General features: G+C 39.0%; 1 protein-coding gene across 2 annotated transcripts; it reads left to right on the top strand.

The window, feature by feature from the left end:
- Positions 1–25877, top strand: rnf145b (ring finger protein 145b). Of its 2 annotated transcripts, none has more exons than XM_036587809.1 (11): positions 1–156; positions 2403–2609; positions 14180–14288; positions 14779–14870; positions 17661–17896; positions 18295–18470; positions 19487–19627; positions 19846–20028; positions 20323–20470; positions 20730–21086; positions 23144–25877. In XM_036587809.1, the coding sequence occupies exons 2-11, from the start codon at positions 2426–2428 to the stop codon at positions 23588–23590; spliced, it is 2073 nt and encodes a 690-aa protein (XP_036443702.1). In that variant the 5' UTR covers positions 1–156; positions 2403–2425; the 3' UTR covers positions 23591–25877. The 2 variants fall into 2 exon arrangements, with proteins under 2 accessions (XP_036443702.1, XP_036443701.1); XM_036587808.1 differs by having other exon boundaries at positions 2399–2609.

Genomic DNA, 25877 nt, shown 5'->3' with positions numbered 1-25877 from the left:
AGATGGTGCGAGCGAAAAGCGGTGTCTTCTTGTCTTCTGCCGAAACTTTGGTCGTAATAGACTGATTACGTCTCACAACTGAGTTAAAATGGTAGATATTCGAGCAGAGAAGTTTAACAAGACTGGACTGAATACCGTTAAGTGAAGTGTTATCATGTGAGTATTTAATTAAATTGTCATTAAGAGGGGCGTCTTCGTGATAACAACGCCAGCGCTAGCTAACTGCTAACGACTGCTGGGCTCTAAATATTAACTACGCTGCGCCAAGTAACGTTACCGATTCAGCTTTCTTTGAGGGCCTGACCAAAGGCACTGTAGAATTATTGACGTATTGTTATACTGCTTAAAATGGGAAGTACCTACCTAATGTCTGGTATACATTCTGAGCTGTATAACTAGCTGCTTTTACTGTTTATTACAAAGGCTTTGCGTGCGAGAAAGTGGCCAGTTGTTCGCCCACGGTGGGCACTTGCTTCCATAGTGTTTTCTTTTTCCATTCAGCTTGCCTAGGCTTGGAAATGGGGGAGTGCTGACTCGACGACGGGGTTACTGTAGTTCATGATTTTCGGTCGTATTAACGCTTAGCTGGTTTAACTGCGGAAATAATCTCGAAATGTTAATCCCGAGAAGTGTGAACGAACCAAGGGCTCTTTGATGCACACTTGTTGGTTTCATTTCTCACATCGGTTGTGGGGGATGATCCTCTCTTAAAAGCCAGAAAACGAATATAAAAATCGCCCAGTGTCGATGAGTTTGTGGCTCTGCCTTTGCCGTAGAGGTAGCGAGTTATGTAACGGTTCGAAAAGCTCCGTTTCACTGTCTGTTCATCAAGTAAACGAGGTAGGCTACGTGATGAATATTTTACTGACTTCATTATGAGTGTTTTGTCAAGTTGCCAACATTGCAGCAAGTGCTGATTTAAATAAACAACGTTTCCTATTCGAATTACTTTCTGTTTTAACATTTAACTACAGTACTGTGGAAGGCTTCATTTTGTGTCATTCTAAGAAAGGAAAACAGAACCAAACAGTTCAGTCAAAAGCTAGATCAGGGTTGTAGGATCTTCGTTTCAAACAGAGTACTAATACTCAGGACAAATAGAGTAGTTTACTTTTTAATGCTAACTTATTAATTTGTTTAATGGTATCCAATCATGATATTACATTTTGTCATTGTAACCGAGCCCTACTTTATGTACTTGTGACTTAAGTTTTGCTGTGACTTTTTTTTAATACTGTGAATCCCTAGTAAACAATGAAGTGAGTATGATAACAATAGTGATTTATCACATTAATAATAATGATATAACTGTAGTTTGTTATTATTATCACACTTAGCACATTGTTACAATTTTTACATCTCCAGTGTACATGCTATGTGGGTTGTCAATGTAGCAAAGTAATTTACTGTTTAAGTGCAAAGTGGTGATTTTTGGGATCCATGCTGAGGGGTTTGACTTAATTGCTAGCCCTAAAATGCCTCTGATTTTCCTTTTTTCTGTAGTTCTTTTTTACGTGTCACTTCTTTGTAGCCTTTTGCATGTTAATCTATTCAGAGCAGCCTGCGTCTTCATCCTATCTCCCGATCTTTGCAAAGTACTTGCATAAACTTGTCATCTCTGAATGATCCATCAGGTTACATTCCAGTGCCATGCACAGTTCAGGACCATGCAAACTGTTGTTTTCCTTAGTGATTCCTGTGTACGCTACTTTTTTTGTTCTCTCCCCTATGGTTAACATGCAGCAGTCTCTTTTTCATATATTTGATCTTTGTTCCTTTTTGCTCATGGTCTCTGTTCTCTGCTGCTTTGGTTGGATTTTTGTCAGCTGTGTCTCAATAATTGGAGCTATGATCTTAGTATTGCAGTTTTAGGCTTGTTCTTGCGCTGACATTCTTGGAGCTTGAGGCCTTGACAAAAGCTGCGGTCATACCAAATGCAAGTACAATTTGCTTGGTGAAAGCGCCAATTCATTTGAATGCGAAAAGACATAAAAAAGGCAAAAAAGCATAATGCTTCCATTAGCAGTTAATTTAGTTTTGCCCCAAGTTTATCTAGGTAAACTTTAACTGTGAATCCTCAAGACTGCAGAACCGTGAGCCAATAGAACACAAAATGGCAAGCTGTGGTTACTTCTTCCTTAAAAAAACAAAAAAACAAACAAATAAACAAAACAAAATAAAAGGATGAGCTGTTCCTCAGACAACATAATGCCACTTGTCGCTCATGTTAGCTTTTAACCAAACTGGATATTTTTTTCAAAATCACATCAGGACCGCCTATACTTGCCTGATTTTTGCAACACTCTGGTGCGAGACGATAGTCTGGAGTAACTGCAGTGTAATGCAGCAATTCTCTTTGCCGTTTAATTTCTAACAACTTTTTTCTGTTCCCTGTTAGCTAGTGTTGAGGATAGCCCCAGTGGCCATGGCCATGAGGACGCGTCTGGAGGCAGTGCTAAATGTGGGTCTGCGCATACCCAGCATCATGCTGCTGGAGGTGCTGTACCGCTGGGACGTCAGCTCGTTCTTCCAGAAAATCCAGAGAAGCAGCCTCAACAACAACCCACTTTTCCAGTACAAGTACCTGGCCCTCTATCTGCACTATGTTGGTAAGTAATGAGAAGCCCCAGTGTTTCGCAAGGGGCTTGTTATTTTGGGTTAGATTACTTTGAAATGAGCTTGATCTGACTCAGTTATGAAATTTGAAATTTAATAGGCAACAGTAAACAGCAAATGAGGCACCTTGGAGGTTAAAGGTTAAGGAACTGGAAACTGTGTTTTCAGTCACAGACCGGAAAATGCTTACCATTATTTGTTGGTAAATTCGTTGAGCACTGACATTCAGTGTTTTTCCACACGTCTGATACAAAGCTTGGAGAGGTGGTCACCGTGGTGGGTGGAGGAGGTTGTTTGAATATATGGATAGCTAAGAAAATTTAGCATTATCATGATGACAGGAGTTGGATAAAGAAACTTGTTTTAAAGTGAAGGTTTAGGTTGTGGAGAATGACCACAGGGAAAAAAATATTTGTAGTTTGTAGTGAATTTGTTCAAACAAATGAATTTTGAGATATTCGATGTTTTTCAAAAGGGCCAAAGTATACTTGCCCATCAGTACACTTGTATGGCCTGTATGTATAAAACGCTGTTTCCATGTAAGCACCTCTCAGTTATTTATAGATTTAGTAGCATTGGGCCTCATTCATCAACTGTTCTTAAGAAGAAATGGCAGATGTTGGCATCTCAGAAGTGTAAAGCTGGCATATGTAACAACTGTATTATGGTAATTTGGTTTTGGTAATATTGGTTAAACCACAGACTATGGTGTGTTTTACCTGCATATCTGCTTTCCTGTGTGTCTGTTTGTAGTGAGTATGCGTGGTAGTTTCCTGGCTTGAGGAGTCCTTTAACAGGCCAGTGGAAACACAGTGTCTTCTTCTTCTTCTAAATAAATGTGAAGGAAACTGCCAGATCTGCTGGTCATTAAAATGACTACTAACACTGCATACTGTAATTAAGTTGTAGCCCGAGCCGAGGCAGCTGCTGTATTCAAGCGGGAGGGAGTTGGATTTCTGTTTTCCTCTAGGTCCATAATATGTTTTTATGATTACTTTTTTTCTTGGAACAGATATTGCAGGCCTTAGTTTCTCTTTCTCTTTTGCCTCCTCAGGGCTTGAATGCGTTAAACTGTCTAATTTGGGAGTATATTTAGAATACTTGTTACAAATTCCTTTCCAGGCCTTCCCTAAATGCCGTCTCACTGGAGATATACATGTTTTGCCATGTTATTATGGAAAGAGCAAAAAGTGTAATTCTGTCATAGCAGGCTTGAACGTTCTTGATATAGTCGAGAAAAAGAGCCAAGACAAAGTAAGCAGTTACAAGTATATGCATTTGTTATACCCACCAATGTTTCTGTTGTATGTGCTGTATTTGTATGTGTTAACATTTTGACCAATTAAGCAGGAAGTTTTCATCATCAGGGAAATGGAAAAATAGGAGTTTTTTCAAGCATGTAGTTGCATGTAGAGATTTGATCAATTGTTCGACCAGTGGTGTCAGTTAAAAACGTTTTATTTCATTTCAAGTAAACAAAAATTCCTTTTTGAGTAGGGTGGCCTATCATTTAAATTGATGAGTGTTTATAAATTGTACACATGAGGGAACTTCAGATAATTTGTCTTTCCAGACAGACCTACTAAATAGGAAGAATGCAGCCAAAAAATAAGGTTCGGGCCCACTTTTCAAGAGGACAAAGCTGCCAAACTTAACTATTAAAAGTTAAAATATAGACGACTATTTCAGCAGTGTTCTTTGAGAGAAAGTGTGATGTGAGGAAATCACACATGGTTGTGCTTTGGAGAGTTGCTGAGGTACATTGTGTCAAAGCTATCCACAGCCATGGCATTTTTGTTTGTTTAAAATTTGAGCTAGTAATGAGTGGTGAATTTTAGAACTCTCAGAGGTTGATCATTGCAGAGGCTAAAGATATAGTTGTCAATGGAGTTGGGCAATATGACTGTCATTATTGTGATGAATTTTGTTATTGTAATAAACAATATGGTTTTCTGAGCAAATTGTGGATATCAGTTTTTTTTAAAAACACTGACCAGTTGCATTTTTTTATTAGTACTTTATGTCTCACAATGCAGAAGACGTTTTCTACCCAAAAATGGAAGGTGCTGCTTTTTTCTTTTCTCACTTGCTTCGGCCTTCTTCCGAAGGTGTAAGCCGGGTTGCAAGATTTTTTGTTTTTTTTTTGCGAAACAGAGGAATAATGTTGAGGCTAACATTTACTCCATTGGCTGATTCTGATTGTATACTTATTGGTGAGTTGGCAGATGGATGATTTTTTGAGGTGATTTGTATTAGCCAGTGCTTTGTCCAGTAACAGACAATAACATGCATACTTTTTCTACCAGAAGCTCGCACTGAATTGGCTAAATGAACATACGATATGAAACACAGATGCACGGGCATGTGTACACATCAGATGAAGCATTAAGATAGTGTGCATTTTCATAGAAAATGTGCCCTACAAATAGCCATTACAAACATATCAGTTGTATATCAGTCCTAGCACCTTTGTAGTTCAGTTTTTCAGCACAGAACATGAGACAATAAACAATGCACGCGTTTGTGAATTGCGTATGTATGAAGTAAACAGCCTGAAACCATTGTAAACATTTCCTTTTAAAGAACGTTATTTGTTCTAACAGCAAGCTTAGCAGATTGCTTAAAGCCTTCTCCACTATTAAAATTTAGGTGTCAAGATTAAATATTTACAGTAAGATTCAATGTAAAACTGCAATATATTATGTACAGAGCATGTTACAAGTACATCTTACAAGCTTCAAATGTCAAAATTGCTGTAAGTAAAATTAAAGCCAGTGTGGGTACAGTGCATTAGCATGGTGCCAAAATAACATTGAAAAAAACATTGATGCGTTAGCATTATATTAGCAGACAAAAGGGGCTGTTTACAAAGTGAATGTTTTTGCATGAATTCATGAAATATTGAAAAAGCTCATGAACATTCAGGAATATCCCATGTTTTATGTCAGTACAGGTTGGGCTAGGTGGTTATGGAGATGACTACAGAAAAAGAGCCCCAAGAATTTCAGAATGTTTTTTCATATTGGGATGGTATAATACTATTTACACTTATCAAGCATTTTATTAAGAGCACCTGTATACCTACTCATTCATGTAATCATCTAATCAGCTAATCACATGGCAGCAATGTAGTGCATAAAATCATGCAGATATGGGCCAGCAACTTCATGTAATGTTCACATCAATCTTCAGAATGGGAAAAAACATGATCTCAACATGTCAAACCTTAATGTGGATGGGCTACAACAGCAGAAGATCACATTGGGTTCCACTTCTGTTAGCCGAGAACATAAAACTAAGGCTGCAGTGGGCACAAGCTCATGAAAACTGGACAGTTGAAGACTAGAAAAATATTGTCTGTGCTGATGAACCTTGATTTCCGATGAGGCACGCAGATGGTGGGGTCAAAATTTGGCACCAACAACATGAATCCATAGACCCAACCATAGCATACTTTGGGTCTGTTAATACGAATCAGTCATCACTTGAATGTTGCAGCGTATTTGATTACTGTTGCCAACTTTGTGGGTTTCTTCATGGCTACTATTTATCTGTTTTCTAATGGCTACTTCCATCATTATAATGCACCATGTCACAAAGCAAAAGTAATTTCAAATTGGTTTCATGAACATGACCATGAGTATAGTGTTCTTCAGTGGCCTTCCCAGTCACCGAATCTAAATCCAATAGAACACCATTGGGTTGTAGTAGATTCAGGAATTATATGATGCTGTCATGTCAAGATGGATCAGAGTTTTGAAGGAATGTTTCCAACATCTTGCGGAATCCATGACACAGAGAACTGAAAGCAAAGGGAGGCTCTACCCAGTATTGGTGTAGTGTCCCTAATAAAGTGCTCGGTGACTGTATTTAAAAGGTAGCAAAGGGAAAAAAAATGCAGTTTCCATCTACTGGCTCATATTATGTACGTCTTGAAATCACAACATGTTGGCTGAAATGCTTTAAATAAATCAGCCACTTGCTGATTGTGTTGGGAGTGAAAATCAAACGATTCTGATTTTGACCCCTAATTCTTATGTGCTTTTCATGAGCTTTTACGTACATCCTTGTGTAGAGTTCCAGTGTTAGATTTTGAGCTGGAGGTATAGACCCCTTTTGTATGCAAGACAATTGCACTGACATTTCGGATTGTTTATTGCTGAGATGCGTGTCTTGTTCTGTTTGACAGTGTGTTCAAAATGTTTGCTGACCCAAAATGGACAGCCCTGCTGCTCATTGAGATTCAAAGCATGCCAGGTTTATGCTAAAAAAGAAAAGTACCTAACTCAGCATTCTGCTTCTGTCCACTCCTGTCTTCCTTCCATCCTTCTTCCTTCACTTTCCTTCTCTCAAGGTCCCTCTTTACAGTTCTCCCGTTTTGTCTTGTTATGATTAAGGTTCAACTTTAGGAATATCTGGCAGGTTCTGACTACCTCATGTGCCAGAGCTTTCCTTTCTGCTCCTTTAGTTTGAAAGAATTGAAAGCATAGTTTTGCACAATACATAATTAGTTAATTGTCACAGTACTCATCTCAGAAGACTGAAATGTGCAAATGAGCTTTCTAACAGGTAACACAGATGGTCTCCAGATGAGTTTCTGTGGGTGTTCTGACTAATCAAAACATTCATGTTATCAGTGAACTTTTATTGTCAGGATACTTGACGTTCCGGTTATAATATTTTGGAAAATGTTGATATTTCATACCATGTTCAATATCACTGGGTCTACACTAGATGCAGTTTTCTGAGACAGTAGCCAGCAACAGCTCACAGACAAGCAGCTTGCACACAACCCTTTAGTAAGGGTTTTTTTTTCCCCTATTAAAATTCAGTGCTACATGGTTGTTTTCCAACCTCTCTTTATCCTTTAGAATAAAGCAGGCTGTTGTTGTTACTGTTCCTTTAAGACTGAAATATGTAAATGACCTCTGTTTTAATGGTTGCTCTGTACTGTACATTGTTCACAAAGCAGAATGTACTTAAGCACTCATAACTTCAGCGTGTATGGGCAGGGCTGAACTGCTATAAGCTGAATAGATGGATGTATGTAAAATTTGTTGGTTTTTGTGACATCACAAAAATGGTGAATTCACAACATACTGTTTTTGAAGCATTTACATATATTGACAGTATGGTCAGGAGTGTGAGTGGTGTGTGTTGAAACAATGTGCATGTTGAAACAAAATGCATTAAAAACAAATGTGAAAATGTCAGCACAAAAGACAAATTCTGGGCTTGTGCAGAGGAGGAGCACATTATCACAGGTCTGTTTTCACCAGGGAGGTTTTTTCTGAACCGTGGATCGCTCGAACAGTTCCATACACCACCTTTGTTTTACATGTTGTTTGCAAAATGATAAATAGTAGGTTCTAGGTGCACAGCAAACCTGTACTTTGTAATGAAACATGTAGTCAGTGTTTGAATGCTGATGATATCCATGATATGCTCAGAAAAATCAATTGTGACCTAATTTATGATAACAGTAAAATATTGTCATATTGTTCACCTCTACACTATATGGCCGAAAGTATGTGGGATATCTGACCAGCACACCTATTTGAGCTTGTTGGACAGCCTATTTTAAAACCGTGAACACTTGCATGACCGAGGATAGGCCAGGGGGCGGCAACATGTGGTGCCTTTTTTAACAGTACTTTTTATTGTTAAAGTTTTAACAATAAATGGTTGTAAACACTGCAATTAATGTGTGTCTGCTAATGCACCAACCTTTAACCCTGAAGACTTGCATGCAGATTTAAAGACAAATGGACAGGCTCATTTGCGTTTATATGCATTCCAGCTGGTTTCCTGTTGTGTTTAATCTGCAACAAATGGTCAACAACCAAAAAGTTTAATGTTCAGAGAAATTGTACAGGAAACCATTCTACTTTTTTGGAAAAGTGTCTTGCCATAGATGTGAGAAAAGCAGCTATGGCTGAACTAAAGTTTAAGGAAGAGCAACACAAGTCTGCGTTTTCATTTTTTTTAGCTTATGCTAGGGCAATAGCACATACTGAGACATTTACAGCCAAAATGTTAAAACATTACACCAGTAAATTGGACATAAAATATTGTGATGCTCAGGGTGGTTTGATTTTTGTTGTATCGGGACAAAATGGTTTCTCTTAACATTTGGGTGGCGATTTTTACTCTTGACACGCTTTAGTGCTCTGTGCCCCCCCTGCTGAGTTTGTGTGGTCTGCTGCTTCATGGCTCAGCTGTTTGTGCTCCTAGATGCTTCTATTTCACAACAACAGCACTTACAGTTGACCAGATCAGGGCACAAATTTCACAAACTGACTTGTGGCAAAGGTGACATCCTATGACAGTGCTGTATTTAAAGTCAATGAACACTTGAATGTGACCCATTCTGCTTCTAGTGTTTGTCAGTGGAAGATCGCATGGCTATGTGCTTGATTTCATCCACCCTTTAGCAATGGTTATGGCTGAAACAACTCAATACTTAGGAGAGTTGTCCACATACATTTGCTCATATAGTGTGGCATGGGTTATTCCAATCATTTCATGCTTTTAAATGGAGTTTTGCAACTTTGTTTGCGTTGAGATCCAAAAAGCTAGATACCTCCATTTTTGAACATGTAATGTCATTACAATGTTGTGCAGCCCTACTGCAATGTTGTTGCAGACCCAGCTCAGTGGAAAGAGTTCAGCCTGTCACAGGGGACACTGACGACTTAGCAGGGACAGACTAAACAAACAATTACTGAAAGAAGGCAATTCAATTGATTGTAATGTGTGTAGGTAAATATTGGGCACCGTTGTGTGTCTAGTTAACCACAGCTTTGGCCGTTTTGCATAACAGGTAGTGTAGTGTCATTCAGGAACCTGCCTGGCTTTGTCATAGAAGTCTGGCCTTGCCATTCTAAAGTGTGTTACGTTTTGAACGGACGTGGAGACTTGAGAGGGAATGCAAAGGTGTGGGATTGTCAGAAGCAGCGTCTGCTGAGTCTGGGAAGGAGAAACCCATCTGCTGTCGATATCGATAATCGTGAACTAATTTTTTATTGAAATTTTTTTTTAACCTAGAAAATATTGTGCAGACTATTTTTTTAGATGTCATCCAGGCCTACTTCTGAGGCCGTTGTAAGACTGACTTGAGTTTTTCAGTGGGACAGTTTTGTCACAGACTTTAGTGTAATTATCCAGCATTACGCATGTTCAGTGTTGAACGCATTCAATGTTGAAACCTTCAGGTTCTCATTTGTATAAACTTATAAGGCATAAGCAAATTAATCCTGAAACTGACGTGGTTTGAGCTACAAAATCCCCAAATTAAATTTGCAGATATGAACTCATTTACTACAGTACGTGATGCCCACTAGGTTTGGAAGAGCCAAATATTTGATTTCACGGATTTTTTTTTTTTTTCTTTTTTCATGAAGCTATATCATAAAGCACCTCAGTGCCACACATTGAGTTTAATTGTCAATTTCCTGTTCCTAGTGTTTGAACTTCCCCATGCACACAGGATGTTACCAAAATAGTTTAACACAAGCTGAGTTGTTTTGTTAGTCTGCCCATATGATAGGCGAAATGCGAGTCTTTTGTTTTGTCCTGTTGCCAGTTAGGATCAGGAGTTAAATTCCAGCCTACTGGTTAATAGCTACTGTTTACCACATATGCAGAGACCACAGTTACATCGAAATTGTGCGTTAGACTCATTAATGTAACTCAGGGATTTAAAAGGGTTGTTTTCTGAAATAATAAACAGCATAATAGCATTAAAACTGGCATACAAAAACATCCAAAAGCAGATGCCCCTATCTCAAATCAAATTCTTTTCAGTCATATCTTTTTTCTAGGCTCACACATCCAACTATTACTGTTTCTCTTCCTTTGGGTCTCCTGAAAGTCCCAGCTGTTGTGGCTTTTGGTATTTCATAAGTTTCTGTAAGCAGGCCAAATGTGGACACCTTAGTCCCTGTTATGGTCGTGCTTGGTTGGTCACCTTGTCTGTTTTCATTAGTTTGGCCAGCTTTTACTGATGGTGCAACCGTGACACTGGACTTTCAACAAAAAAGGCTCTTTGTCTACTGAAACTCTTGCTGAATAGAATGTTGTTGCCGGTGTCAGTTTCACATTAATTTGGTCTACATAGTAGTATATGTTAGAAGTTTTATTGTCTTGGGCCTACCAGTAAAATCAGTGTGTTATTGCTGCTGTAACACAGTCCTTCTGCTTTCTCTCTTAAAGCTGCTGTGGTTCTCCTATTTACAGCCACAGTAGCATTTTGCTGTGCCTCAGGTTTCGCTGTGAAACTTGTAGTCGTTTGCAGAACGTTTACTCCAGGATGGATTTCACCCAACAGGATTATTGCGTTAACTGGTTTACTTGAGTAAACATCTCATGACACTAGTCAAGTCAAATTTATTTGTATAGCGCTTTTTACAGCTGATGTTGTCACAAAGCAGCTTCACAGAAATCCATTAAAGACAAAGTTTTAACATGAAATGTAAATATTCCAAGTGAGCAAGCCAGGGGCGACAGTGGCAAGGGAAAAACTCCCTCAGAGCTGAGGAAGAAACCTTGGGAGGAACCAAGGCTCACATGGGGGGACCCATCCTCCTCTGGTCAAACTACCTACAAAATTATTATACTACTAATATTAATAGTAGTAGTAGTAGTAGTAGTAGTTAGGAGTCCATGAAAACTTCAGTGTAGAGTGGGAGTGTGCAGCTAGTCCAAGTCAAGTGGCGGTAGCTGGGCAAGTGGCGGCGACTGGGGCGTGAGCAACTGGTCTGAAGCGGATAGCAGGAGAGCTCCACAGACAATCATCCATCAGTGTCTGTCCGACAGGTGGGCAGTTGTTTACTCGGAAAAAGGTAGGGAGACGGAATTAGTTTTATTTTGTTTGAGTGTATGTAAAACAGAGAATGTGAACATTTCCAGAGTGTGGCTAGTGACTCCGGTAAATCTGACTATAACAGCTTAACTAAAAGGAGAGAACCAAAAGGACACACAGACACGGGAGCACCCTGAAACAATCTGGCATCCCTCCGCTCCACCGTCCACAAACCTGAGTGATCGCGTGCGAGCGGCGGGACGACAGCACCAGCGTCTCAGTTTACTATAATTCCCTGTGTCCATGGACCCCTGGATCTGCTGCCTTTATCTAAGGGGGAACATTAACTACCAAAAGCTAAACTAAACAAGTGAGTTTTCAGCCTAGATTTGAAGATTGCGACTGAGTCTGAGTCCCGAACATTTTCTGGAAGATCATTCCAGAGTTTGGGGGCTTTATAAGAAAAGTCTCTTCCCCCAGATGAAACCTTCTGAATTTTGGGAACTATTAAAAAGCCAGCACTCTGTGATCTGAGTAATCGTGGTGGCTCGTAATGGGAAATAAGGTCTTGCAGGTACTCAGGAGCGAGCCCATGTAGGGCTTTATACGTCAATAAAAGAATTTTGTAATCAATACGGAATTTAACAGGCAGCCAATGGAGTGATGATAGAACTGGACTGATATGATCAAATTTTCTAGTTTTAGTGAGAACCCTGGCTGCAGCAATTTGAACTAGTTGAAGTTTACTTAAATTCCTGCTGGTGCATCCTGATAGTAGTGCGTTACAATAGTCTAGCCTTGAAGTAATAAAGGCATGTACTAATGTTTCTGCATCGTGCAGCGATAAGGCATTTCTTATTTTGGCGATGTTGCGAAGATGTGAAAAAGCTGTCCTAGTGATACTGCCTATGTGTTGATCAAATGATAAATCTGGATCAATTATGATGCCAAGATTTTTTGCTGCTGAACCAGGTATAACTGGAAAGTCAGCAAGATTTAAAATTAAATCTGGTAATTTATTTCTTGCCACTTTTGGACCCAGAAGGAGAACCTCTGTTTTGTTACTGTTTAGAAGGAGGAAGTTACGTAACATCCAACCTTTCACATCTTTTACACAGTCCTCTATTTTCTTTAACCTGTATTTGTCATCAGGCTTGGCTGATATGTACAATTGCGTATCGTCTGCGTAACAGTGAAAGTTAATGTCATGGCTACTTATAACTGTGCCTAACGGTAACATGTATAATGTAAATAATAATGGTTCTAAAATAGAGCCTTGCGGAATTCCAAATCTTACTTGTGAATAACTGGAAGATGAATCATTTACCTTTACGAACTGATAACGTTCCGTTAAGTAAGATTTGAACCACGATAGGGCTGTCCCTGTGATTCCAACCATGTTTTCTAACCTTTCTAGGAGAATATTGTGGTCTATCGTATCGAAAGCTGCGCTGAGGTCAAGTAGTACCAACAGGGATACGTAGCCTTGATCAGAGGCATGAAGAAGATCATTTGTTATCTTAACTAGAGCTGTCTCAGTGCTGTGATGTGGCCTGAATCCAGATTGGAATTTTTCATATATGTGGTTCTTATCTAGATATGAACTAAGTTGTTGGGCTACAGCTTTTTCTAAGATCTTAGATATAGCTGGTAGGTTAGAAATAGGCCTGTAATTAGGCAATACGCTAGCGTCAAGGTTTGGTTTCTTGATCAGAGGCTTAATAACTGCTAGTTTAAAAGCTCTGGGTACATGGCCCAGGCTAAGGGACGAGTTTACTATAGTTAAAAGAGGATTAATGATAACTGGTAGCACTTCTTTGAGTAATTTTGAGGGGATTGCATCAAGTGTGCAGGTTGTACAATTTGCAGAGTAGATAATCTTCTCTAGTTATAACTGTGGTAGTGGGTAGAAAGTTTCCAGCCTTTCCTCTGCAACTACGTTATGTTTTATATCAGCCACATCAGATGACAGCCAAGTTGGATTTAATACTGTGGGTTGAGTTTGTTGTGTAACATTTTCAATTTTATTATTAAAAAAGTCCATAAAAACATCACTGGTGAGAGTCGCCGGAATTTGTGGTTCAGTGCCTGCCTGATTTTTTTGTAGTTCTGGAAATCACGCTAAACAGTCCTCTAGGATTATATTTATTATTTTCGATCAGCGAGGCCAGATATGCTGAGCGAGCTTTAGTGAGAGCATTTCTATACTCTATAAGGCTTTCCTTCCAGGCAAAGTGGAACACTTCTTGCTTGGTTGATCGCCATTTCCGCTCTAGTTTCCGTACTGTTTGTTTTAAGGTACGGGTTTTATCATCGTACCATGGGGCAAGCTTTTTCTGTCTTTTTCTGACACTACCCTTTCCTCTGTCAACTTTCCTTATTACTTCAAGCATATGGTTATACTGTTCCTCTAAACCATTTAGACTTGTTCACAGCCCCATATTAACTGTACTGTTAATGGTTAAATATGGGATTTTCAAAGCCTTATTGATAAACTCCTCATTAGTGGTAATTTATTTCAAGACAAAGCTTAGGCTAAAAATGATCTCTTAAAATTATGCTAAAAATTGAGTATCCCAAATAAAACTTAAGCATGGTCTGATACTAAAAAAACTTTTTGAAGTTAATCATAACTTAGTCACTACTATTTAGTCCAGGTAACCTTTGTTTTGGCATGATTCACTTAGTGTTGGACCGCCTTCACTGTAAACCTGTTCAAACACCTGTATGAATTTATGTGTTCTTCTCCTCTCTCCCTAGGCTACATCCTCAGCCTGGTGCTGCTGACGTTGCCACGGCAGCACCTGGTGCGCCTTTATCTATATGTACTTACAGCTCTGCTGCTCTTCGCTGGACACCAGCTCTCCAGGTCTGTCCATGGGCCAATAGACCTCAAACACACCCTCACTCACATGCATTTCTATAGTTGTGCATGTACAGTAAGTAGAGATGCAACAATACTACTTTTTCCTTTCTGATACCGATAGCGATACCTGATCCTTTGGTATCAGCCGAGTACTGATACCAATGCTAACACTATCTGCTTGAACACACGTAGTCCTGATATTTATCCGATTGTTATCAGCTATAGGTATCGATATCCCTATCACCGATACCATGTTTAAGTGCCAGTATCGGTGCAGATACCGATGCAGTTTCGGTATCTGTGCAACACTAACAATAAGGAATAAAAAAGCAAAAGTATTTTGCACCCATGTAACCAAACAAATACAAAGTTGGTTTACATATCTGGATTTTTAAACAACACCTACGTACCCTGTTACTAGTGGTGGAATAAACTTGTCCATCCAGGATTAGTTTCTGCACATCAGGCTGAATGTTTCTGTTTTCTCTTTCAGGGATTATGTTCGTAGCGAGCTGGACTCTGGCTATGAAGGACCTCTTTACCTGGACCCGCTCTCCATGAATCGCTTTACTACAGCCCTCATCGGTAAGCACTGGCTTCTTCTTTGTACGACAAAGTCTAGATTGTATTTTCACCGAGGCTCCTAATAAACCAAACAGTTCTGCTTTACTGTCTTCAAATGTCTCATCGGTTTTGTCAAAAATGCCTTTGTTGTGCTCTCGGTTAATCAGTGAACTTCAGGTGTTCTGTAGAGACCATTTTCCAGGGATGGGTTTCAAATGACTGAAGTTTAGTTCCCACCCCTGGCTGAAAAGAGGGTTAACTGCGGAAATGACACCAAAAACCAGAAAGGAAAAGAACTAGATATCAGTTGGCTTATATTCACTCTGAATAGAGGGCCCGTGAACAAAGCCCTGTGAGTGTAATGAGCTGTCTGGGAGTAAGGTGCAATTCTCCCATCAGCTTTCATGGGAAAGTATGTCAGAATATGCTAGTAATGTCAACTAAATGGTTGTTTAGGTCTGTAGGCTGAGTAGAGTCACGTTTGCTGTTCGTAATTAGTTTAGTGAAACAGCTCCGGTTGTAATCTAAGCAGCAGGATGTGTGTTTGGGTCAGAGAGTACATGCTTATAAAAGCAAATGAATGCATTTAAGAAGTGTAAGAATGTGCTACTGCTGTGATCTTAACTTACTTGCTGTGGGATTAGGAGAAGTACTGCAGTACTGTTTTAGTGACAGGATTGAGGTGTGCAGCTCAACTTTCCCAGCACCAAATATCAGTTTATCTTCAAAATGGTATAGGTTTTGCCAGCGTGCTGAACAATGATTGTCGAAGTTTATTGGGGTTCACAGTTATTCCAGAGAGTTACATATAAATCAGAATAATTAGAGTGGTTTTTGTTTGTCGGCTGGAAAGCTTTAAATCCGCTGTCTCAGCAGAAGTGATACAGACTGACCATGTTTTACATATTTCATCACTGTCAGCATTAGCTCATGGCAACATCTGTTGTAATATTGCACACTTTCATGAAGAAGTACATAGCTGTTGACAAAACCAAGAGGTTTCTTTTCTGATGAGGACAATCAATGGAAAATATTTTGACATTTCTTGACATGGCATGCAAGCTGCCAGGTCATGTATGTGTTATATGTCTGTCTTGCCTGTGAAAAGATGTATTACGTCAGTCATATTAAATGTAAATATGTGAACGCCATTAATTTATCTAATTCCCAGTTAAATCAGCCATTATGTACAAGTCATTTTCAGGCAATATTTCTGAGATAAGATTTAAGATAATCCACTTCCATAAGGAAGGAGAAAAGAAGGAAAATGAGTAAAAAAAAATTTTTTTTTTTTTTTAAACCTCAACATCATTAAATGTGTTTGGGATTACTTAGATTGTGAGAAGCCGAAAAAGACTGAACTTTGGAGGAAATATCACCACAGAGTTCTGTAGTAAAGGCAAAGTTTTTATATGTTTAGTTGTTGAGCCATCTTTGTCATTTAAATACTGTTAAATGACTAAATATTTTTGCTTTTTTGCTGATGCTGGAAAATGAGTAACTTGTACTTAATGGCTGTTTTGACTGGAAATTAAATAAATGCAGGATGGTCTGACGTACACATTACTGTATGTTATGAATGGTAGGTTAAGGCAGTGTTAACTCTTTAATTAAAGCCAGGGTGGGTAAGTGAGGGCCAGAGTCGGCACAGTTTTTATTTATTTATTTATTTATTTTTTCATTTATTATCTGCTCTAGCACACCTACCTAACCTTGTAATAAACCTATGAGTGGAAATAGGGGTGGTTGAGCAGGAAATTCACCAAACTGTGCAGGAATCTGGCCCTCCATTTCTCACCCCTGCTTCTTTTAAAAGCAGTGTAGGTTGTTCTTTTTTTTATTTATGTATGGTCAGCAATAATCATCATGTGTAACAGAACCAGAGACCCCCACCCCTTAATTAGAGTTTCAAAATGTATGGGAATATCTGGGAATATCATCCAGCAGCTTTTTGTAGCTCATTCTGGACGAAGTCAGTGGAGAATAGTAAAAAGCATAAATATGTTCATGCGTGTCTTCATTCTCACAGTCCCTCTCTATTTTAGCTTATAAGGGCATCATGCTCCTCATTGGTGTGGGATATTAAAAATAAATAAATAAATGAACATTTCTCTCTACAACTAGTTCAAAATGCGGCAGCATGGATTCTAACCAAAACAAAAAAGAAAACTCCCATTTTGAAAGAACTGCACTCGCTAGCTGTATTTTTCAAGATGGACTTCAAAGTTCTGCAAATTTTTTTAGGCTCTAAATGACCTAGCACCCACTCACATCACAGAATGTTAGTCTCTTCTAGCACGTGATCTTAATCTGCAGATACTGTCCTTCAGATACTTTCCATAAAGTGCAGAAAACGTGGAGAGGCCTCTTTCAGTTATTATGCTTCTAAACTGTGGAGCTCCATTAGACAGTCAAACTCAGTGCTCACTTTTAAGAAATATTCAAAAACTTATCCCTTTAAATTATCGTTTAATTAAAATTCATGTCTTTTAGTGTTTGTTTTAATTTGATCTGTCATTATAATTTCTGGCATGACAAGTCTATATAAATAAAAATTGATGACGATTAGTGTTGTTGTTGTTGTTGTTGTTGTTGTTATTGTTGTTATTATTATTATTATTATTATTAAAAATATGTTTCCAGTGTTACAGGCCTATGTATGTGTTTTTTTGTTTTGTTTTTTTTGCCCCCCCCCAGGACATCCAATTTAACTCCCCAAAATTACCCCAAGTTGGAGTTGCTCTGGATTACGGAATGGTTCTGGGGGTTTGTTATGGAACTATTTGGTCATTGTTTATGTCCTCTCTTCAGGTCAGCTAGTGGTGTGTACGCTGTGCTCGTGTGTGATGCAGACCAAGCAGATTTGGCTGTTCTCTGCTCACCTGCTCCCCCTAGTGGCCAGGCTGTGCCTAGTCCCCTTGGAGACCATAGTCTTTATCAACCGTTTTGCCATGATCTTCACTGGTCTAGAAGTGCTCTACTTCCTGGCCTCTAACTTGCTGGTGCCATACAACCTGGCCAAGACAGCCTACAGAGAGCTAGCACAGGTACTAATAAGTGCATTCTACACTAGATAAACTCCTAATAGTCTGCTTCTTGTCTGTCCACTTGTGATTAAGAACATTGAAATCATATTACATTCATTACAGTATTTTTTAAAAAATTGTACATAAATATGTTGTACAATATATAGTACATTGTGGTTCTGTTGAAAGCAGCCCTTGTTTCTCAAGATGTTTCAGTCTTTACAGTCTTTTTTACAGTCACTTCTGTAGTTGAGAATTTGTTTGTTGATCACTCATAAGACAACACTCATCACAGTGCGAAGTCATGGAACTGTCAAAGTCTGAGACGCAAGCTAAATACCAATACTAGTCAATCACTTTCTTGTTTTGTTTGCTTCATGTTCTCTCCCTTCCACCTTTCACTCTCACCCTGTATCCAGGTTGTGGAGGTGTATGGGCTTTTGGCTCTGGGCATGTCTCTGTGGAATCAGCTGGTTTTGCCTGTGCTCTTCATGTGTTTCTGGCTGGTGCTGTTCACCCTGCAGATCTACACCTACTTCAGCACACGAGACCAGCCGCCTTCACGCGAGAGACTGCTTTTCCTTTTCCTCACCAGGTCTGAAGGCATTCAAACCAACCCTGTACTTACTTTTCAGATCCCACAGAAGGAGCATTTAGGTTGCGTTCAGACAGTGGTGCATGTTGCGCGAAAAAAGATTGCATCTGAACCGTGAGGAATCCACCTGTGACAAGTTTTACAAAGCAGAGAAGGTGTGGAGCAGATCTTTATGTGCAGGAAGTTTGACGCCACGTCACTCTAAATAGCATCTACTGTGCAAGACGTGGAGAAGAAGTCCATCAGGTGTAATTTTCCTATTCAACCCATGTGAAATATACCAACGCAAATGCCTTGAATGCTGCAACCAGCGTGCAAAGTAACACTAAGTAAAGTACTCTCCGAACTACAGCGGTAGGGGTGCTTCTTGTCTATTTCTTTAGGTCTTGTGAGACTTCAGTGATGGTGAATTAATAATTATGTTTGTGCTGAATATTTTTTAAATGACAACTGTGAGCAAAACTGTCATACTGAACAGCCCTGTTTGTGCTCTCCAGTTAACTTTTATCTGGCTTCTTTTTTGCAAAAAAATAAATAAATAAAAGCAGAACAAAATGCATTTTGAGCAGAATACACACTGCTGTCTGAACGCGGGCTTATACATCGGTTCCTATTGAAGGACCTCATGAAATATTTCTAGAAATATTTCTTCATGTGTGGCATGCCTAAAAGTTGTAGATGTTTATGAAAGCTTATGTGGAAAACCACAGGATGTGTGGCATTCATACACATGCAGTGAGGTTTTAGAGAGTTTGTTTGAGTATTCTGGGATGTAAATGAGTAATGATGCCCTAATCTGCCTTGGTCAGCATCAGCACTGAACAGGCCTTATTAAAGAGGTCAGGTAATAGACAAGACCGATCTACATTAAATGTTGGTTATTAGTTATGGTCATTATAAAATTGTAACGGCACTATTTTGTAAACCTAAAAGATCTGCACATTCCTGAAAGGTTGGTGTATGGCAGCTTCCGTTATGGTATCTTGCCCTTTAAAAGAATATTTCTGTGTTTGCAGCATTGCAGAGTGCTGTTGTACTCCGTACTCTCTGTTGGGGCTGGTCTTCACTGTTTCCTTTGTGGCGCTGGGTGTCCTCACCCTCTGCAAATTTTACCTGCAAGGCTACCGAGCCTTCATGAATGACAATGCCATGCACAGGTAAGCCTGCCCACCCTCTGCTAAAGAAGCCTTAGTATCTAGTGCCATCAGACCAGTATGATTATGATACCGATGTCTAATTGTGTACAAGTATGAAGGCAAGCAGTTGATGTAAAGCGTTAAACAACATTGTTAGGTATCATGTTATATATTTGCTGTCTGTCTTTCTTTCTTTCTCTCTTTCTTTCTTTCTTTCTCTCTTTCTCTCTCTCTCTCAGGGGGATGACAGAGGGCATTACTCTGCTGATTCTGTCCGTTCAGACTGGGCTGATTGAGCTCCAGGTCATCCACCGGGCCTTCCTTCTCAGCATCATCCTGTTTATCGTGGTGGCCTCTATTTTGCAGTCCATGCTGGAGATTGCTGACCCCATAGTGCTGGCGCTTGGGGCCTCCAGGGACAAGTGTGTATCTCCTCCTACGCTATCTCCACTCATCTCACACATAAGCACACAAACACCTCAGAAAGGCTGCCAGTAATGAGCGTGTTGCTGACCATCATTCCACTGTCCATAATGCTTTATAGTTTTTCATAATTTTATGTTTTTCCCACCTCTCACTCACTCACTCACTCACTCACTCTTTCACTCTTTCTCTCACTCTTTCTCTCACTCTTCCTCTCACTCTTCCTCTCACTCTTCCTCTCACTCTTCCTCTCACTCTTCCTCTTCCTCTCTTCTGTCTGTCTCTGTTTTTAGGAGCCTGTGGAAGCACTTCCGAGCAGTCAGCCTGTGCCTGTTCCTTCTGGTTTTCCCTGCCTACATGTCCTACATGATCTGCCAGTTCTTCCACATGGACTTCTGGCTGCTCATCATTATCTCATCCAGCATTCTAACCTCACTGCAGGTACTCATGCACATTACCTCCTTACAGAAATACTGGGATAGAAACAGTCATTACTGGCATGGGAAGAACAGAAACAGTTCTTTAGTTAAATTTCTTTACTTCATTACTATCTGTGCTCAGTTATTTGCAATTATTTAGTTACTAACACAATTTTTTTTGGCACTTGTTAGCTATATTGCCAGAATGTGCTGTGTTAAAGATACTGCAGAATGAATCTCTATATACACACCCTTCTCTAAACCCCTGCACTTTCTTACAGGTCCTGGGCACACTGTTGATTTATGTGCTTTTTATGGTGGAGGAGTTGCGGAAGGCTCCTGTGGAGAATATGGATGAAGTGATATATTATGTCAATGGAACCTACCGACTGCTAGAGTTCCTGGTGGCATTGTGTGTGGTGGCCTATGGTGTGTCGGAGACGCTCTTTGGCGAGTGGACTGTGATGGGCTCCACTATAATTCTGGTGCACGCCTACTATAACGTGTGGCTGCGGGCACAGCTGGGCTGGCAGAGCTTTCTCCTTCGTCGAGACGCTGTGCACAAGATCCAGAGCATGCCCACGGCCTCGGCCCTGCAGCTCCAGCAGCACAATGACATCTGTTCCATCTGCTATCAGGTGTGTTTGTGTGTGAGAGAGAAAGAGAGAGATGGGAAGAAAGTGTGAAAAGGTGTGAAAGTTGTTGCAGGTTTGTCAGCAGTAGGGCTGCAACGATTAGTTGACAGGGTCAACTAGAATTTATTTGATTGTTTAAGCATCGTTCACTTAAAAAAAAAAACACTGTATATGCATGTTAAACAGATTTTGATACACTCTATGCACAAATGTTTCATCGCATCATTAGAAGAAATCGTGTGTGGCACAGACAGAACTCCCGATGCCAAAGGGAAATAAACTCAAGAATGCAGGACTCACAAAAGTCACAGCGTTTTCAATGCATGATAAGTTTCACAGCAGCACGGCAACATTGCACAAATATGACAAAATCAAAGCACCCAAGTTTGAACTCTTTTCTGTTACTGCTGGTAGTGTATTTATGTGCAGTTTAAAGTTAAAGTGGCTAATGTCATGGTGCACTTTGGAAAGCAGAATGTCTCATGGAAGAGATGAATGTTGTTAAATATAGTGTAGTAAACATAATCCCATACTGAGGTAGCCGTTCAGTAATGAAATGGTAAGTTTCCAGACCAACACTACCCAGGGCAGTGTAAAAATTGTTAGACACAAAGGTGGAAAGTAAAGAATTACATTTACTCTTGTTACTGTACTTGAGTACCTTTTTTCCTGTAACAAAAAAAAACAAATTGGGGCATTTCCCAGCTGCAGCAACACTGCAGATGAGTTCAGAGATGTTTTCAGGAGAAAAAAAGAGGACCGCTTTACCAGCACACAGGACCATACTTTATCCAAACGGTCATCTTCATTCGTTTTCAAATGAACTAAAGTAAACTGTGTTAATATCAACTGCTAAACCTGCTGAGATCTCTGCTTTCCTTAACTTAGCTTTAGCCTGAGGGAGCAGCTGCCTGGCTAGCTAATCCTAGCTAAACTGTGTACCATTTTACTATTTTCTTCTTACATTGCTTTTGTAGAATAAAATGGGCAGCTATTTATTACACTTAAAATAAACTCTGTACAATAATTCCATTGCAAATAGATTTGTTTTTCACTTTTTTTTTTTTATTTATTTATTTATTTTTTTTAAAACTCTAGTGATGGCCTGGTTTCTCTGAAAGCTCATTTTTAATGTGAACTACCTCATTGGAAACAGATAAAGTAGGACATGTTATATAACAATCATGAAATGTATGTGGTAAATATAAAAAAAATAATAAAGCAAACCTTCCTTACACTGTGCACAGAAAAATATGTAAATGTATACTAGCAGGGCATACTGAGAACAGTCTCAGCACTCAAATATCTTTCTTTTTTAATATGTTTTGCTTTAGTTTTGTCTCCACAGATTATTTCTAATACTACCTTTGCAAAGTTAACCTCAATATTTTAGTCTGGTTGTTGATATACAAAAAAACTCAATTACTCAATTATTTCCAGTAAACTACTTATTTATTCTTACTTGAGTAATTTCCTTTAATACTTCTCTTGTACTGAAGTAAATTATCACTGCAGTAACAATACTTTCAGTACTCTTTCTACCTCTGATTAGATACATTAAAAATAGCCACTAAGTGATAAATGAAGAAAGTAATATGACGGTATTTTTCATTTTTTTTTTTTTTTTACCAGCCTTAACTACCTACTTTTGATTCCACAACCATTTTATCTGAGAAATTAATGTAAGAGTAATGTAGACAAAAGCAGTTTAATATTTTGATGATGAATTTTCAAATTCAGGTGCCAGTATTTAAATGTATTTCTCACTGAAACAGCAACATAATCGGTTGATCATTTAATTAAAAAAATAATCGATAAATTAACAGATTATAGAAATAATTGTTGGTTTAAGCCCTAGTTGACAGCAGTTTTTTCTGCAGTGCTCATTAGTCGACTGTGTTTTCCTTAAGTACTATGTAATTCAGTTTGGTCAAGCTTTAGTTAGGAGAAATTTCTCATCTTAGTTTTTTTTCTACAAATTCAGTTCATCATGCATCTCCTTCCATGTCTTCAGCACTTAATTCCATTATTCTCCGTGTTCCTCTTGTATCTGTGTCTAGGACATGAAGTCAGCAGTCATTACACCCTGTGGTCACTTCTTCCACGCTGGCTGCCTGAAGAAGTGGCTGTATGTACAAGAGACCTGCCCGCTCTGCCACGGTCAGTTAAAAAGCCAGTCGCAGTCTGCTAACACTAGTGCTCCTCTGGCCACGGATGCCCCACCAGCTAATCAGAACGCCCAGGAGACAGAACAGGAACAATTGCTGGGTGAGTCTGCAGTAGAGGAGGGCTTTCAAGCTGAAAAGACTTCCTCGGATTTTGAAGCCCAGTTAAGTCTTCAGAATTCAGATGAGCCAGAGCTCGAAGGGCAGTCGTTGGAGAAGTTCCAAGAAGATTCAGAAAAATGTGATTTACTAGTGGATAAAGAAAGCGATGAAGGCCAGACTGAAGACCTGGATGGTGAACAAGCTGCACACTCCAGTTCAAGTGTCCCTCCTTCCTCTTAAGTAGAGCTGTGCTAACACTGAAATGCTGCCAATGTTAAGGAATCCTCATTGGAGGTCAATGGTTGAATTTGAACACGAACTGTTTTCATCTTGATCATATTACATACCCGCATTGTAGCTGTTGTAGAGCCATCCACAGATTTATCTTGGGGTGCTGGAGAGTTCTTTATATAGGGAGTGGGATTATATCATAACTGCAAAATCTTGACTTTTTTTAAACCATCTCTTTTTACCTTAACTGAGCTTTAATACCATCTCGTGGTGATTTATGTATGATTTTTTTGGAGGGTTTGCCATAATTTCTGTAAAGTTGAAATAGTCCCTGATTTTCCAGTGCACTATAAATGAGCCACATTCATTTCTTAAACTCTCTTAAATGAAGTTGACAATGGTTACATTTAAAGGTACATTAATTAGGATTTTCTTGTGATTTTCATGTTTCTTTAGGCAATTGTAACACCTCCTGGTGCAAGCATTTCATAACACTCAGTATTCAAGATTTGTTGTAATAGTTTCTATAGTGGCTTTTTAGTAGTTCTGAGCTAATCTGATAATTTGTCACACCAAAGTGAGGCAAATGTGCCCCCTCCATTCTTCGAAACAGCATTTGCGCCAAACAATTAGGAATGATTATGCAGAATTCATGCACATGATTTAACAGTGGAGAGAATTATAAAATCTTGGAAAAATCTTCATTAGTGCTCCTCAGCTTCTTAAATGTTTACTGCAAGGAGCTGCTTTACAGCTTTTGTTATCTATGTCAAGGGTGTCTGGTCCTGGAGCTCTACCACCAGGTAAAATTCTCATTCAGCATACCTGGCTCTCATGTTGAGATGCCCCTACAGGCCTTGATTGCCTAGATCAGGTGTGCTGGGTTTGGTTTGGAGCTAAACACTGCTGTGTGGTAGATCACCAGGTCCAGGTTTAGGCATGTCTGCCTATGTAAAGGGATATGTTGTTGCTGACAAAACCTTATATCTCCATAAATACTAACTGTACAGGAGAAGTAAAAACCTTCTTATCTTTTACTTAAAGATAATGGAATAAAATTGGTTTTCAAGTAATTTTCAATAATTTCTGTCGGTCCATTCGTAATACAATTTTTGCAGTGTAAAGAGGAGCTAACTTTTTCAAATTCTGCCAAAAATATGAAAAGAATTAGACATGTAAGGTTTTGTTCTGACAGTGAAAACATGTGCTGTATTTTCAGCTGTTTTATCATGTGTATGCCAGAGTTATTTATTACAGTGAGGTGGGAAATATTTTTCCAGATCTTACTCAGTGGAGCATATATTTTTTTGAATTATCAAGATGAGTCAACTGGAGAGGCTAAACTGAATTTGATTCAGGCAGTCTCCTCAGTTCTTTTCCCCTGTCTTATACTTTTTTTTTCCCCCTTGTTTCATTATTTAAAAGGCTGGAAGAGAGAATCTGCTGTCTTTGAAATGGTAAATATGCATTAATAATAGACAATCAGTTAAAATAAAAACAGATGGAAAATCACATTTTCCTCCTGAAGATGTCCTAAAGACCAGTTACATCATTTCAGTCCACTCCACAATTTGTGTCCATATTTCAAGTAACAAAAAAGGACAAGTCATCATAGATATTTGAACCGTACTTCAAACTGTTTTTTGTTGTAATATTTCACTATTTGAGACTGAAGATGATGCTATATGGCATTTGAATCCCATTGTAAGAACTTCAAGTAAGAACTTTGTGTCACCTGATGTCATGCCATTCTGCTTTTGCACAGTCATTTAAAGCAATGCTGCAAAGTCATTTTTTCCTATCCAGCACGAAATCCTTGTTGGTGCATATGAGGTACAAGAACCCTATATAAGTGTAAGTGTGTGTGTGTGTGTGTGTGTGTGTGTGTGTGTATGTATATATATATATATATATATATACATACACACACACACACACACATACGTTGCTATCTATATTCCCTAACAGGAGTTTTGATATGCCAAACAGTGTTTAAGCAGTATCAACCGTAATGATGTGGCCTTTGGGCTTGCAGGAACACTTTGGTGCCCTCTATAGGTAGAAGTGGGATTGAGCCTAAAAGTACTGAATTGAGTTGTACTGCTCTGTTTGAGGCTTGTTGCTTTGACAGTATTAAGTGAAGTATTTTGACTTGGCAAGTTTGTGTAGATGAATACGTATACTAAGGTATGACTAAACATAAACGCCAGTTACATTGAATTGTTAGTGATGTCTTAGTTTTGCACATTTCTTGAAGGAAAATATGTTGGTAGCATTTGAGATGTTTTGTTTCTTT

Source organism: Colossoma macropomum, unplaced genomic scaffold (assembly GCF_904425465.1).
Source record: "Colossoma macropomum unplaced genomic scaffold, Colossoma_macropomum, whole genome shotgun sequence".
NCBI classification, from domain to species: Eukaryota; Metazoa; Chordata; class Actinopteri; order Characiformes; family Serrasalmidae; genus Colossoma; species Colossoma macropomum.
The sequence above is the reverse complement of the archived record's forward strand: the minus strand, read 5'-3'. Positions and strand labels throughout refer to the sequence as shown.

Coding starts and splice junctions, on each gene's coding strand:
- rnf145b (XM_036587809.1), top strand. CDS start 2,426: ATGGCCATGAGGACGCGTCTGGAGGCAGTGCTAAATGTGGGTCTGCGC. Junction 14,289..14,778: donor GCTGGACACCAGCTCTCCAG/GTCTGTCCATGG, acceptor TTTCTCTTTCAG/GGATTATGTTCGTAGCGAGC. Junction 21,087..23,143: donor TCTGTTCCATCTGCTATCAG/GTGTGTTTGTGT, acceptor ATCTGTGTCTAG/GACATGAAGTCAGCAGTCAT.